General features: G+C 41.9%; 1 protein-coding gene across 2 annotated transcripts in view; it reads right to left on the reverse strand.

The window, feature by feature from the left end:
- Positions 1-12,908, reverse strand: part of Anapc1 (anaphase promoting complex subunit 1) — an 83,163-nt gene that overhangs the window by 7,381 nt on the left and 62,874 nt on the right. For both annotated transcript variants that reach the window (XM_037205209.1, XM_028893402.2), the window contains exons 39-46: positions 12,234-12,320; positions 9,362-9,479; positions 7,884-7,961; positions 7,504-7,571; positions 6,468-6,606; positions 3,420-3,506; positions 2,159-2,254; positions 420-618 (exon numbers count right to left, since the gene is read on the reverse strand). In XM_037205209.1, coding sequence (XP_037061104.1) covers positions 420-618; positions 2,159-2,254; positions 3,420-3,506; positions 6,468-6,606; positions 7,504-7,571; positions 7,884-7,961; positions 9,362-9,479; positions 12,234-12,320 — 872 coding nt within the window. The remainder of the gene's footprint in view (positions 1-419; positions 619-2,158; positions 2,255-3,419; positions 3,507-6,467; positions 6,607-7,503; positions 7,572-7,883; positions 7,962-9,361; positions 9,480-12,233; positions 12,321-12,908) is intronic.

The following is a 12,908-nucleotide window of genomic DNA, read 5'->3' on the forward strand; positions in this document are numbered from 1 at the left end:
CACTGTCAGCTATTTGCTGCGAAGATTTGAGTGAAACGAAAGGAATATAAAAACCCAAGAACTGACTGCAGAAAGTCAACTTCAGGTACAAGTACATTGTCAACTGTATTCCTACAGTCATGATACTCAGGTGAGTCAACATCACTTCTGGAGTTAAGAGTAACTTGACAGTTTCCTTCTTTCTGAAGTCAGTACTTCTGGCAGAGCCATGACCACAGTATCTCACTGACTCATTCAATAAGCCCATTCCTAAAGCAGGTGTATTTTTTAAAGACATAACCAGACTTTAACTCATCAAACTAGAAACAATCAAGCCACAGATTGTGCCAGGTTTACCTTGTTTGCCAATGGGAACTGTTAGAATGGAAGAGTCTCAGCTAAGTGTATCCTAAAAGCACAAGTGCATGGTGCCACCATACCTTGCAGCCACTGGTCCAGGGTGGCATCGATAGTGCACTTCACCACAGGCAGGAACTCAGAGTTCATGAAGAGCCCTCGCTTAGGTTGGTTCTGCTGCCTTTCCTGGTGGCTTCGTGAACTGAAAAACTCTAATATCAACTTTATCTGCCAAAGATCAGATGTGTCTGACATGTCTCTCTTTTTAAGACTTCTTATAGCCTGTGTGAGGAACAGAGAGAACGGTCTGTTTACCAAACGGTAAGATGTTCCAATCATGTCATTTCCAGGGTTGCATTCTACGGCATGCTTCAAATATGGCTGACAGGATCAGCACGAGGCTATGGAGATCCGTGGGTGCTGAGATCCACTTGACCACACTAAGGAGCCCTCCCTGGTGTGGCTCACTTTCTTCATAGGAGGGCAACTTCCAAGTAAAAGGAACAAAGGTCAAGTTCATTCTTGACTCAGCGACTCTGAATAATGGAGATGCACTGGTGTATTAATCTCTGGGGAAGAGGCTGCATACAATGGCACAGCAGGGAGGAGACGGGAATCCCAGTGGGCCAGGGCTAACTACTGATCTTAAGAGTTCCCTCTAAAGGTACCAAGGCTACAGCACCCAGAGGAGACATTCCTCCGTGGAGACTGTTCCAGACGGTGGAGGGGTGAGGGTTCCCAGAGTTTTTAAAAGGAAGAGAGCATTTAACTAGCAACAAGAAGCACCGCCTAGCTACTGTGCCAAGAGAGGCAGCCAGCAGAGCACCAGCACAGTGCCAGTCATTCTCTGCAACCGACAGCAGACGGACCCCATACGGGAGCAGTGTTCTGGGCCCCAGGCTTCTGCTAGAATGTGGAACTCTACTTCACACACGGCGATTTTCATGTTAGGGAGCTCTCTCCTGCCTATATGCTTTTCAGCTATCCAGAAGATTATTTTGACTATCAAAGATTAGGTCTCTGGCATGAGACAGAGTCCCAACTGCTAACCTATAAACTCTCCATATTTACTGAGCACTTTTAAAACTACAGGTTCTGGATGCTGCCCCTCCCCCATCCCCACTCCAACTAAGCAGGTGTGGAGCAGGATTGGAAGATCTGTATTTGAAGATTCCCCACGTAAATTTTAGCAGTTTAGAAACTACTGGCTTAGCTTACCTGCAAATTAAGGTCTGAAAAACTCTGAGACTATGAGAAAGCTGTATTAACAACAACCCTGATGAGGTCAATGCTTTAGGAAATCTCTCAGGCATTATGTTCTACAGGTCCCTGTTAGGCACTTACAAAATAGCAAGAGAATCAAAATGAATACCATATACCTAAATCACCAATTTCTGGTGCTGAAACTTCCTGCAGACTTGGTCAAGGAGTGGGATTTCACATCCCAGCAATCACTGGGGCACATATGGCTCAGCTACTGCTCATTTGTGGCCTTCCTATGAAGCAGACTTCCAGAAAGGAGGCAAGAGATGACCCAAGAATGCTAGAGCAAGAGAGGGAATGATCTCTTCCTCCCCAAGCCTGAAGAAGACGGACAGGGGCATGGACTCCTAAGAGAAAGAAAGGCAGCCTTCCAGACAGCACTTCTCCTAGCACCAGGGAAACAGCATAGAGCTGTCAACTGGGAGTGGTTCCCTGATAAGATGTCTAAAAACAAACAGGAAACTAAAAACTAAACACATAGGAACGTCCCACACTGTGAAGTAGGTCATTTGAAACACAGGATCAATCGCACTAGAACACAGTCAACTTTGAACCATACCTGATCCATTGCTATGTAGGCAGGCAACATCTCTGGGGTCTCCTGAGTAACACACTCATAGAGTATTGAAGAAAAGAGGTCCAGAATCTCCTGTTTCTGTGGAAAAAACAAGCACCTTATAGCACATCAAAGCATGTTCCAAAATCAACTCTAGAAACACCTGTGTAACAGCTACAATGCCTATTCTGAAGCTCCATGGCAAAGAGTGAAAAACGGTTCATCTCCATAAAAAGCCACAGTCCATGCAGTGTTACAACTGCAATCAAAACCCAAAACAGGATGGTGAGGTAGCAGCACATGATCTGACCATGATCAATCTAGGGTTAGGGAACAAACAAAACAGGCTGCGAGAACACCAGAGACGCCTTCAGTCTGCTGGCAAGAGTGGGATACAGAAAGGCAGCACGGACCGACGAAGATGCAGGGATAACAGCACCAGGTGAGGAAAGGGTTCTCAGACCCACTTCAGCAGCGGGGGCTGGGAGAGAGGAAGGCACAGCTTTATCAGAGCTGTCTCTCCGGCCTTGAATGCGTGCACACCCTCGTCCTTCTAGCTGTGTGGACTGGGTGTGTGACGGCCGAGTGGCAGTCTCCTCATCTGTAACCCAATGGTGACACACCTGTGCCCTGGGTTAGAACTCTGAGACATGTGTGGAAAGTTCTCAGCACAGTGTGCACTGTGTAGGGAGGATGCAGCAAGTGAGAGGGAAAGTTACTGCATCTAAACATCCTACTTTAGAAGGAAGAAGCCACATCTGAGAGCGGCTGGGAGTTTCCCCTTGACCACAAACACTTTTAGACAACAGGCTTCCACCCCGAATCATCCCATTGCTTCCTACACACTCTTTCTTCCCTTTCTAAATAATTTGCTGAACAAAGGTCACTAGACGTGTGAAATTCTGAAGAGAACAGTTGTGTGACAAAGAGCAAGAAAAGTTAATATACAAAGGAGACAAAACCACTGAACGTTTACAAAACCAAGAAAGGTGCTACACACTGAGAACAAATTTTCAAGAATGGACACAAGAAACGTCACCCATCAAAGCTGGTACCTTAGCTTTGTAACCTTTTTCTCCTATTAGGGTAGAAAGCTACTAAATGTTTTTGTGACAATCTCTATTTTCCAAGCAAAAACATCTAACAATGTGAAGGATGTCATCAGTCTCAAAGGTAGATGGTAATATTGCAGGTGACTTTGGTTGTCTATTGATGGAACTAATAAAGTCTTATCCTGAGGCCCAGCAAACCATATAATACTTACTTGACCCATGTTCATAGACGGTTTGCAGAAATATTCAGCAAAGGACAGAAGAGCTGGGTCAGAAGTGAAAGATGAAATTGTTTCTGGCTAAAAAAGAAAAACAAACCACACTTGAAGTGAGATAACCAACTTTTACCTCTCTTTCTGCTCATACTGTAAGGCCTAATATCTCTAGCCCCTCTTTTCACTGTCCCAAAAGACAAAACAAGCTAGAGCTCTGTTACCCTCTTCTGTTAGGAAATTGCAAGAAGCTTTTGCATAAGTTAATATGAAGTGTTGATCTACCTGTGGGGGGCCGACCCCACCTATTCCCCCAGGGTACTCTGAGGAGTGAGGAATAAGAGATTTAGAGGGGAGAGAGACAGACAGAAAACACAGGATAGCCTCAGGAGGGCCTAAATCCTAATCCACCAGCCCCTTCTGTCTCTCCTAAAGGGCTTTTTAAAGGAATGCCAAGGGGTGGAGCAAAGGACCTCCCCCAGCACAGCCAAGTGCAGACCCTTCCAAACACCTAGTAACCTTGCATGCAATCCATCCCCTTATGCAGCCCTGCTGGGTAAAGCAAGCTCAGATCTCACTAGGAAACCTCTTTGGGCTCCCACACCTTTCTTATACGCTTTTAAAAGGCTTTCTTCCCTATGTCTAACTAAAAAGCCTGCTTATAAGTACAAGTACTTAGGGGCTCACAGAGACTGAACCAAGAACCAGGGAGCCTGCATGGGTCTGACCTAGGCCCTCTGCATAGTTACAGTTGTGTGGCTTGGTCCTCTTGTGGGACTCCTAACAGTGGGAGCAGGGGCTGTCTCTGACTTTTTTGCTGGCTTTTGGGAACTCATTCCTCATACTTGGTTGCCTTGTCCAGACTTAATATGAGGAGAGGTTTTTAGTCTTACTGCAACTTGATATGCCATATTTTGTTGATATCCATGGGAGGCCTGCCCTTTTCTGAACAGAAAAGGAAGAGTGGATTGGGGGATGAGGACAGAGGGGTGATGGGGGAAGGGACTAGGAGGAGAGGAGAGGAGGGAGGGGAAACTGTGTCTAGGATGTAAAATAAATTAATTTTTTTTAAGAAGTACAAGTACTATGGAAGAGTAAGAAAAGAGGAGTCTCAGTCAAGTAGGCCACCTCAAAAGGACAATCACTATGATCCTTCACATATGAGGTCCTTAGAGGAACTAGAATCACACAGACAAAAAGGGCTAGCCGAGGAGTTAGTGTTAATAGGGAAAGCTTAGGTCTGCAAATTGTAATTATTCTAGTGATGGCTACATGTCAACATTGTATCTATTATCGTTCAAAAGCATTTCACATCTAAAAACAGCTCAGGCACTAATTTCATGTTTTGTGTATTTTACTACAATTTAAAAAATTAGTAGGAAAAATCCTCAGTATACAATTTAATGTTCAAGACTGAAAATGGAGTATTTCCAATTTAGATTCCTATTATATTTCTAAACTCCTAGCAGGCAGGACACTGAGCTAACTTTTAATTTTTATATACTTTCAATAGTCAAAACTAAGTTATAATTTATCTATTTTTCCTATAAATTGGATTAACTTTTCATATAGGCTCTAATTTAAAAAAGAAAGAAAGAAAAGAAATAGTGCTGGGGCAAGAGGAGGGAGGACGGGGCATCTGTGGTTGGTGAGTAAAATGAACAGAAATTTCTTAATAATAAAAAAAGAAATAGTGCCAACTTAAGCTTAAGAACAAAAACAAACAGAAAACCTTCAAAATATTCCAGAGATAATCTTTTGCTTGCTGCCAAGAACAGCACACTGACATCAAAGCTGGAAATTTCAGAGCTTTACAACCTGGTAACTATGAGAAAGGCTCAAGGTCAACTGACTGATCTCAGATCAAATGTAAGCTGAATTATAATAATCTGTTAGCTCCTTCCTCGGGGATACAGAGCCAAGTTCTGTGCCTGCCCCTTGGCTGCTGAGGGGACACATCCTTGCTATGTGGGTCCCAAGTACTCTGAGGATCCTCAGCAAACATCCGCCCACAAAACTCTTAAAAACTAAGATTAGGGGTTGAGGATTTAGCTCAGTGGTACAGCGCTTGCCTAGCAAGTGCAAGGCCCTGGGTTCAGTCCTCAGCTCTGGAAAAAACAAAACAAAAAAGCTAAGATTAATTTCCCAAGTTTAATGTGAGACTACAGAACACATTTCTAATGATGGAAATGAATTCTAAAACACAGAATATATACTGACCCCTCCACAGTAATGAATTTTAACTCATACTTTTATTAACTATTTCTTCATTTTAAACACTACTGTACTAGTAGCTGACTACTATGAAATAAATTAAAAAATCAAGACTCAAACTGTATCATTTCATTTTCATCAAGATTAAAGAAACAAATGATGGTTTAAAAATGGAAATTTCCCCCAATGGAATATAGCCAAGTATGGTGGTATATGCCCATAACCTCAACACTCAGGAGACTAGGGCAAGGGAATCAAATGTGAGGTCACGGCTGCCTTACAGCTAATGGGAGAACATTTAATCGCATGTATAAAGCCCTGGTTCAGTCTCTAGATAAAGGGTAAAGGTGAGCCAGGGAAAGGAGGTGCCAGCCTGATCAACACACTGAAACACTGCCAAAAGAAAGGGGGGTAGGGTGGGTGAGAAAAAAGTGCTAACTTGCAAAATTCTTCCTCTATTTGAGGAAGTAGTAAGTAAAATAATTAAACCAAATACTGCTTGTAGTATGGAGGTTCATCATAGGTGGCATTAAATACAAGTCTTACACAGAATATTAGCAGGATGTCCCATTTTATTATGGGTGTCACAAAAGAAAGCAGTGGAAACAAACCATGGCCGATCGATTAGGTTTTTGTTTTGGTTTTTCGAGACAGGGTTTCTCTGTGTGGCTTTGCACCTTTCCTGGAACTCACTCTGTAGCCCAGGCTGGCCTCAAACTCACAGAGATCCATCTCCCTCTGCCTCCGGAGTGCTGGGATTAAAGGCATGTGCCACCATCGCCCAGCCAATTAGGTTTTACAATCTGTAGCAATAAAAGAACATGGTTACACTACCTTGAACGACCGAGCTTCTGAGTTCCTGTTAGAAACAGTCTGCGCCAACAAACTCTGCCACCCCATTGGATCTTCTTTGTAGGACAGCTGGCCTGCCCTGAGCTTTACATATAAAACTCCATCCTTAGAAAGAATGGACCTGAAAGAAAAACAAAACAAAACAAAAAACAGAAAGATGACTTTACAGGAGGTTTGACTGGTAGGTCTCTGCTGAAGTCAGTGCTTTCCAGAGCCACTTTTAGAGGAGAGGAAGTCTGCTCCACTCTCTGGTAGGATCATTTACTACACACAAAATGAACTCGTGCACATAAGTGAGGATGCACTTCCACTCTGCTGTGGTCCTGAGATTCTGGGATTGTACCTGCTCAACACTGAGCTTCTCAGGGATCTCACCTCAAACTGCTGGTTCCTACGTCCCTAGAAATATGCCTGAGACACTGCAAATACTAAAGATCTAGTAATTGGTTTGCAGTAGAAAATACTAATTAACCTAAGAGAATAAATAGAAATTAGTTACTAGAGAATAAGATGATATAACTGCAACTATGAAACTTTTTATGAATTTAAATAAATTACACACTTCCCAAGGTATAAATTAAAATGCTAAAATAATTACTTGCACATAACTTATTCTACCTGAAAGCAGTCTACCACAACCTTATGTTAGTTGTAACAAGACAACAGTAAAAGAGAGCAACAGAAGATGTCTGACAAGCGTCAGCAGTTATAAAAAGTCCCCTTTAAACCAAATCCTACTGCACCCGCAGAAAACCCTGTCACTGTCTAAAGCTAAGTCGGTTCTAGTTTCTCAATGAACACATGTGAACATTACAGTTTGACTTTCAAATTAAAACTTTTACATTTTAAAACAAATCCTGCTTCAAAGACATAGACCACACTGTTCAACATACTTTATATGTGCTTGGATGAGATCAAAGAATGGCAAACAAGTCGCAGACACTACTCCAGAATCTCCCCTCCCTGTAGACGTCTATGCACTGCTGGAAAGGCATGAGTAAGAATTCAGCATACTTACTTCAAGTGCTGCTCTCCCTTGCTTAAATCTATGAGCAGTTCCCAGTATCTTGGCCCTTTAACTTTCATCTGCAGGGAAAATGTAAACACAGTCACTCAAAGCTGGCAAACTGAACATGCTTCTTAGAGGAAATAGTGACTTGGCTCCAATGAGCCACCGATAGGATATTAAGATCCAATTGCTTGCAGGTGAATCGTGTTCTGAAAGGACATAGACTATTAGTAAAGACCACTAAGACAACACCTCTATCCTTCCTAAATATTCCTCCAGCTGTTGCTGCTTTCCTGTTTTCTTAAATGGGGAAGGGAGGGGACTTTATTGCTATGCAATTCTGTTTCAATTTACCCCCTAGATAGACCACCTAAGTCACGCCAACTTACCTGCTTTAAGAGATGAAGTTCTGGAAGAAGGGTTGGAGCCATCAGTTCTTCTTTGGTCTGTTCATACCACTGAGTGCCCTTTACAAAAGTAAAACACAGCCAGCGTGGGTCAAATGTCCCTCTGTGCCTTCCCCTTGCTCATGGTCTGCACATTACTATGGAACAGCACCACCTCTCTGGGGTGGTTTGAACGAAAATGGACTCCAGAGGGAGTGGCACCATTAGGAGGTGTGGCCTTGTTGGAGAAAGTGTGTCACTGTGGGGGTGGGCTTTGAAAGTCTCCTTTGCTCAAGCCACACTAGTGTGGTAAATAGTTCACTTCCTGTTGCCTACAGATCAAGATATAGAACTCTCAGCTCCTTCTCCAGCACCATGTCTGCCTCACTGCTGCCATGTCCTGCCATGATAATGGACTAAACCTCTGAAACTGCAAGGCATCCAATGAAATGTTTTCCTTGGTAACAACTGCGGTGGCCATGGTGTTACTTCACAGCAATAGGAACCCTAAGACTCCCTCTGATAGTCTTTTTCCTTGGCAGTGCTAAACTAAGCCCACAGTCTGGTGCACACCAAGCAAGCATTCTGGGGCTGATCTACAGCTACAGCCTTAATACTCAAATCTCAAAAGACTCAAGCCTAAATCCTATTACAGAGCATTTATCACCATCACCATCTTGGAGGACTGCCCTTCACTGGGCAGCTTCCACAGCATGGGTTTATACACATGTTGAGAAGAAGCTCCATTTCTCAGACCAAACTCTTCAGCAGGATAAGAGCACTCTATCATACCACATACCCCTTCAATTATCACACTGTTATCACTGCACCCACACCTAGCCATTCATTTCCTTCAGGAATATGACATCATCGCCTCACTTTCACATCTCCTAAATGGAGCACATTTTGACAAACAGTATTTACTGATTTGGTACTGACTACATGATTTGTAATCTATGTATGCATGTCAATGAAAGATCACTCAAATACACAATTTAGGGATTTCAAATGTTCAGCAAAACCACACTTTAAGAATCATTCTAGGGGCTGGAGAGATGGCTCAGAGGTTAAGAGCACAGACTATTCTTCCAGAGGTCCTGAGTTCAATTCCCAGCAACCACATGGTGGCTTACAACCATCTGCAATGAGATCTGGTGCCCTCTTCTGGCCTGCAGTCATACATGCTGCATACATAATAAATAAATCTAAAAAAAAAAAAAAAATCATTCTAACCCAACTGACTTTGCAGAACAATTTAACAATGTTACTGGGAACATTTCCCAGTGATCAGCTGTAAAGACAAAGGGACAGCTGGAGATGCCAAAAATGACCCCAATATAAGAGCGAGCCTGAATGGCCCGGCAGTGAGCAGCAACTTGGGAGGGAGGCTTCATTTTTATGACTGTTCAACCTAGCATCATCACCTTCTGCTACAATGCTTTGAAAATACTCTAGCCTATAAAGATGACCGGAAGAGTTACCTTGTAAGTAACTTCTATAAGGGCATAGCAGGGTGTGTTGGTATCCACATCCACAGGTACCAGGAGCCGTGGTTCTGCAGCTAACACATAGAGATGCCGAAGGGCCTGGAGATGATACCTGTGCACAGAAAACAGGGAAGTGACAAGATCAGGAGACTGACAATCACTGTTGCTGACAGGCTACAAGAAGCTGGGGCGATAAATACCTTCCTATAAAGAATCTGAAATATTCAACTAAAAGTACAGAGAAATTCTAGTTAAAAATTTTTATTACACTTAGTGTAAGTATGCACATAGGATTACATGTATGCAGAGGTCAGAGAACAACTGAGAGTCAGTTCTCTCCTCCCACCATTTGGGTACAGGCGATTGAACTCAGGCCATCGTCAGGCTTGGTGGCAAGCACCTTTACCTATTGAGCCATCTTGCAGCCCCAAAGGAGACAGAGAAATTCCAAGAAACTACTTATGTAATATTTGGTCCAAGAATTCTTTGTCTGAGTTCACAGGTAAAAAGTTTAATAAAAGAAAGTAAAACATGTCTTAACAGGAAAATATTTATTAACGATGGCCTGAACACTGATTTAAAACAACAGTTCCATTCAACCATTCTTGGCTGCTCCACACAAGACATCTCTTGTCACCTTTCTCAGGGATATGCTGCAGTTGTTTTCTTCGGGGTGGATAGGGAAGAAAGGACACCAGTCAGTTCTCCTCAGGGAGGGAGCAAAGCTCTCTATGTCTACATCCTTGCATACAAACAATCACACACACCACTGAAATACACAGCAAGACAGTGATGGGTGAGAGTAGCCATGTGTTTGTAGGTCTGCTTTTGAATCCTCACTTTAAAAATTTTAACTTTACAATTTGTATTTTAAATGTAAACACAAATGCTTAATTTTTAGAAACCATTAAAGAATAACGAAATGAGATTACAATAAAGAAAAAAGATAGACCAGGGCTGAAGAGATGACTCAGTGGGGTGGATCCCAGAACTAACATAATCCTGGTGCAGAGGCATACAGCTGTAACTTCCCGGTGCTAGGAAACTGAAGACAAGTGGATCCTGGGACTCCAGGGGCTCGGTGGCCAGCCAGTTAAGCTCTATATTCAGTAGGAACCCTATCTCAAAAAGTAAAATGGAGAGTGACAGATGAAAATAATACCCAATGTCAATCTCTAGCCCCCACATACACATATAGGACACACACAAAAACTAGAAATTAAAAAAAAAAAAAAAACAGCCTCCCCTCGTCTCACTCAAATCTATTCACTACTATAAGTGTATCAAACATAAAACTAAAAAGGAGAAAAAATCCTAGCTATTAGTTATATTTAAAAAGGGAGGGCAGTATTAGATATTGAATCCTGGGCCTTCCACATGCTAAGCAAGCACCCTGCCACTATGTTACACCCCCAGACTTACATAAAGTTTCTTGATTTTTATCATCAAATTGCCTTAAGATAGGTGTGATGGTACATGCCTATAATCCCAAAATGCAGGAAGCTGAAGTAGAAGATCACAAGTTCAAAGTCAGCCAGGGTCATATAGCTAGTTCCATGCAAACTCTGAATATACAATAAGACCTTGTCTCAAAGAAAGGGATGGAGGGAGAAAATTCAACTAATCACATGACTGGCATTCCACTGTAATCACCTAGTAACTGAATTTAACAAGTCACCAAACCATTTTAAATGACAGGATGGAGGCCACATGTCAGAGCTGTATGTAGAAAGTTAACAATGTTCTTATGCTCCACCTAGCAGTTTGGATTTCAGATCAGGCTACTTTTGCAATGCAGCCTTTTTCTGTTATTGGTTATACACAACACTGTAGATGGCAGTGACGGCTGAAGTGATTTCAAGGGCTCCTGACCCCTCACTACCAGACAAAGAATGCTGTTGACTCTTCTTTGGGCAGACAACAGAGGGTGCCATCAATTAAGTACAGTGCCAACTGCCTACAATGTCATTTATTTATTCATCCATTCAAGATCTATTCGTTTATTTAAGGTTTATTTATTTATTATGTACAGTGTTCTGCCTGCATATATGCCTGCACACCAGAACTCATCATAGATGGTTGTGAGCCACCATGTGGTTGCTAGGAACTGAATTCAGAGCCTCTGGAAGAGCTACTGGTGCTCTTAAGCTCTGAGCCATCTCTCCAGCCCTACAATATCATTTATAAGGAACTGTTTTCTTTCCCAATGCACGTTCTAGGAGAAGAATGATTAGTAATTCTTTGTGCTTTACAAGCTCTCTAAATGCTCTGTACTGCTTACTTTATGACTTCTGGGGCTACTGCTTCCTGTCACTTCTAAATTGTCTGTTTCATTTTTTTATAGGTCTCTATTTTTGTCTCTTTGATGTCACTTACACAAAACTGCTCAGCTACTGTGTTAAAGAAGGAATTCACATTGCCACTAAATCAGATTAAGTTTTTTCTTGGAATTAAATAATCTTAAATACATATATAAGTAAAGACATATATTATATATTTATGTTATATATGTATGTATGTATGTGTGTGTGTGTGTGTGTGTGTGTATATATATATATATATATATATATATTATATATTATATATATATATTTTACTTCCCTTGGCTACTAAAGTTTGTATGGGAAATTTGTACCAAGAGAAAACTCTATCTGGCCTACATACAGGTTCACAATTTCACAGATGTGAGAATGATCAGGTATCAGATGTCCAGAATTTTCTTCTAGTTTAATACTTTGAAAGAGATGCTTAAAAGATTTAGTCAAGAAGGTAAGTTCAAAAACAAAGCAACAGTCCATGAAAGCAAAGCAAACTGATTACCCTTAGAGAACTCAGGAAACAGTGCTAAGCAATGCAGAGGACTCACCGGTTGTCAGTGCTGTGGGCTGGGAAATGTGGGTAAAGAGCACAGAGAAGAGCAGCAATGGACGAGTTGGATGTGCTCAAAGAGTACCTGCAGAGCAAATTCAGTGTGGACAGACATTAATTTCCCTGCTCTCTTCTACAAGGCATTCTTGAATCAGAAAAGTGGGGTTCTGTAACAAGGTATACTGGTGAGGTGCCATGATAAACAAAGTGTATCATCTTTGGTGTGGACACATCTCTTTACAGTTAATCCCTGCATCATTTCCAGAATGAACATTATTCAAAACAAAAGCAACATTCTACAAATGTTAAAATTCAACCCAGGGATTAATAAGCAAGGTTTATCCTATAACAGCAGAGTAAAGACAATGAAGTACTTTATCATTTTGGTAAATCAAAATTCAAAGATGAATATTCAGATATTAACACTAGAAACTTGGGGATTAAACATAACAGTGCAGGCTGTTATAAGTATAAATCTTCCAGAAAACATGATGGTTTAAAAACAGAATAACAGTTAACATTCCTTTACTCATTCTTGTTGGCTCTTTAATGTTTATTGTTGTTGCAAAAATTCAAAGGTCGGCCGGGCGGTGGTGGCGCACGCCTTTAATCCCAGCACTTGGGAGGCAGAGGCAGGCGGATCTCTGTGAGTTTGAGGCCAGCCTGGGCTACC

The sequence above is a fragment of the Peromyscus leucopus genome, chromosome 4 (assembly GCF_004664715.2).
Source record: "Peromyscus leucopus breed LL Stock chromosome 4, UCI_PerLeu_2.1, whole genome shotgun sequence".
Lineage (NCBI taxonomy): Eukaryota > Metazoa > Chordata > Mammalia > Rodentia > Cricetidae > Peromyscus > Peromyscus leucopus.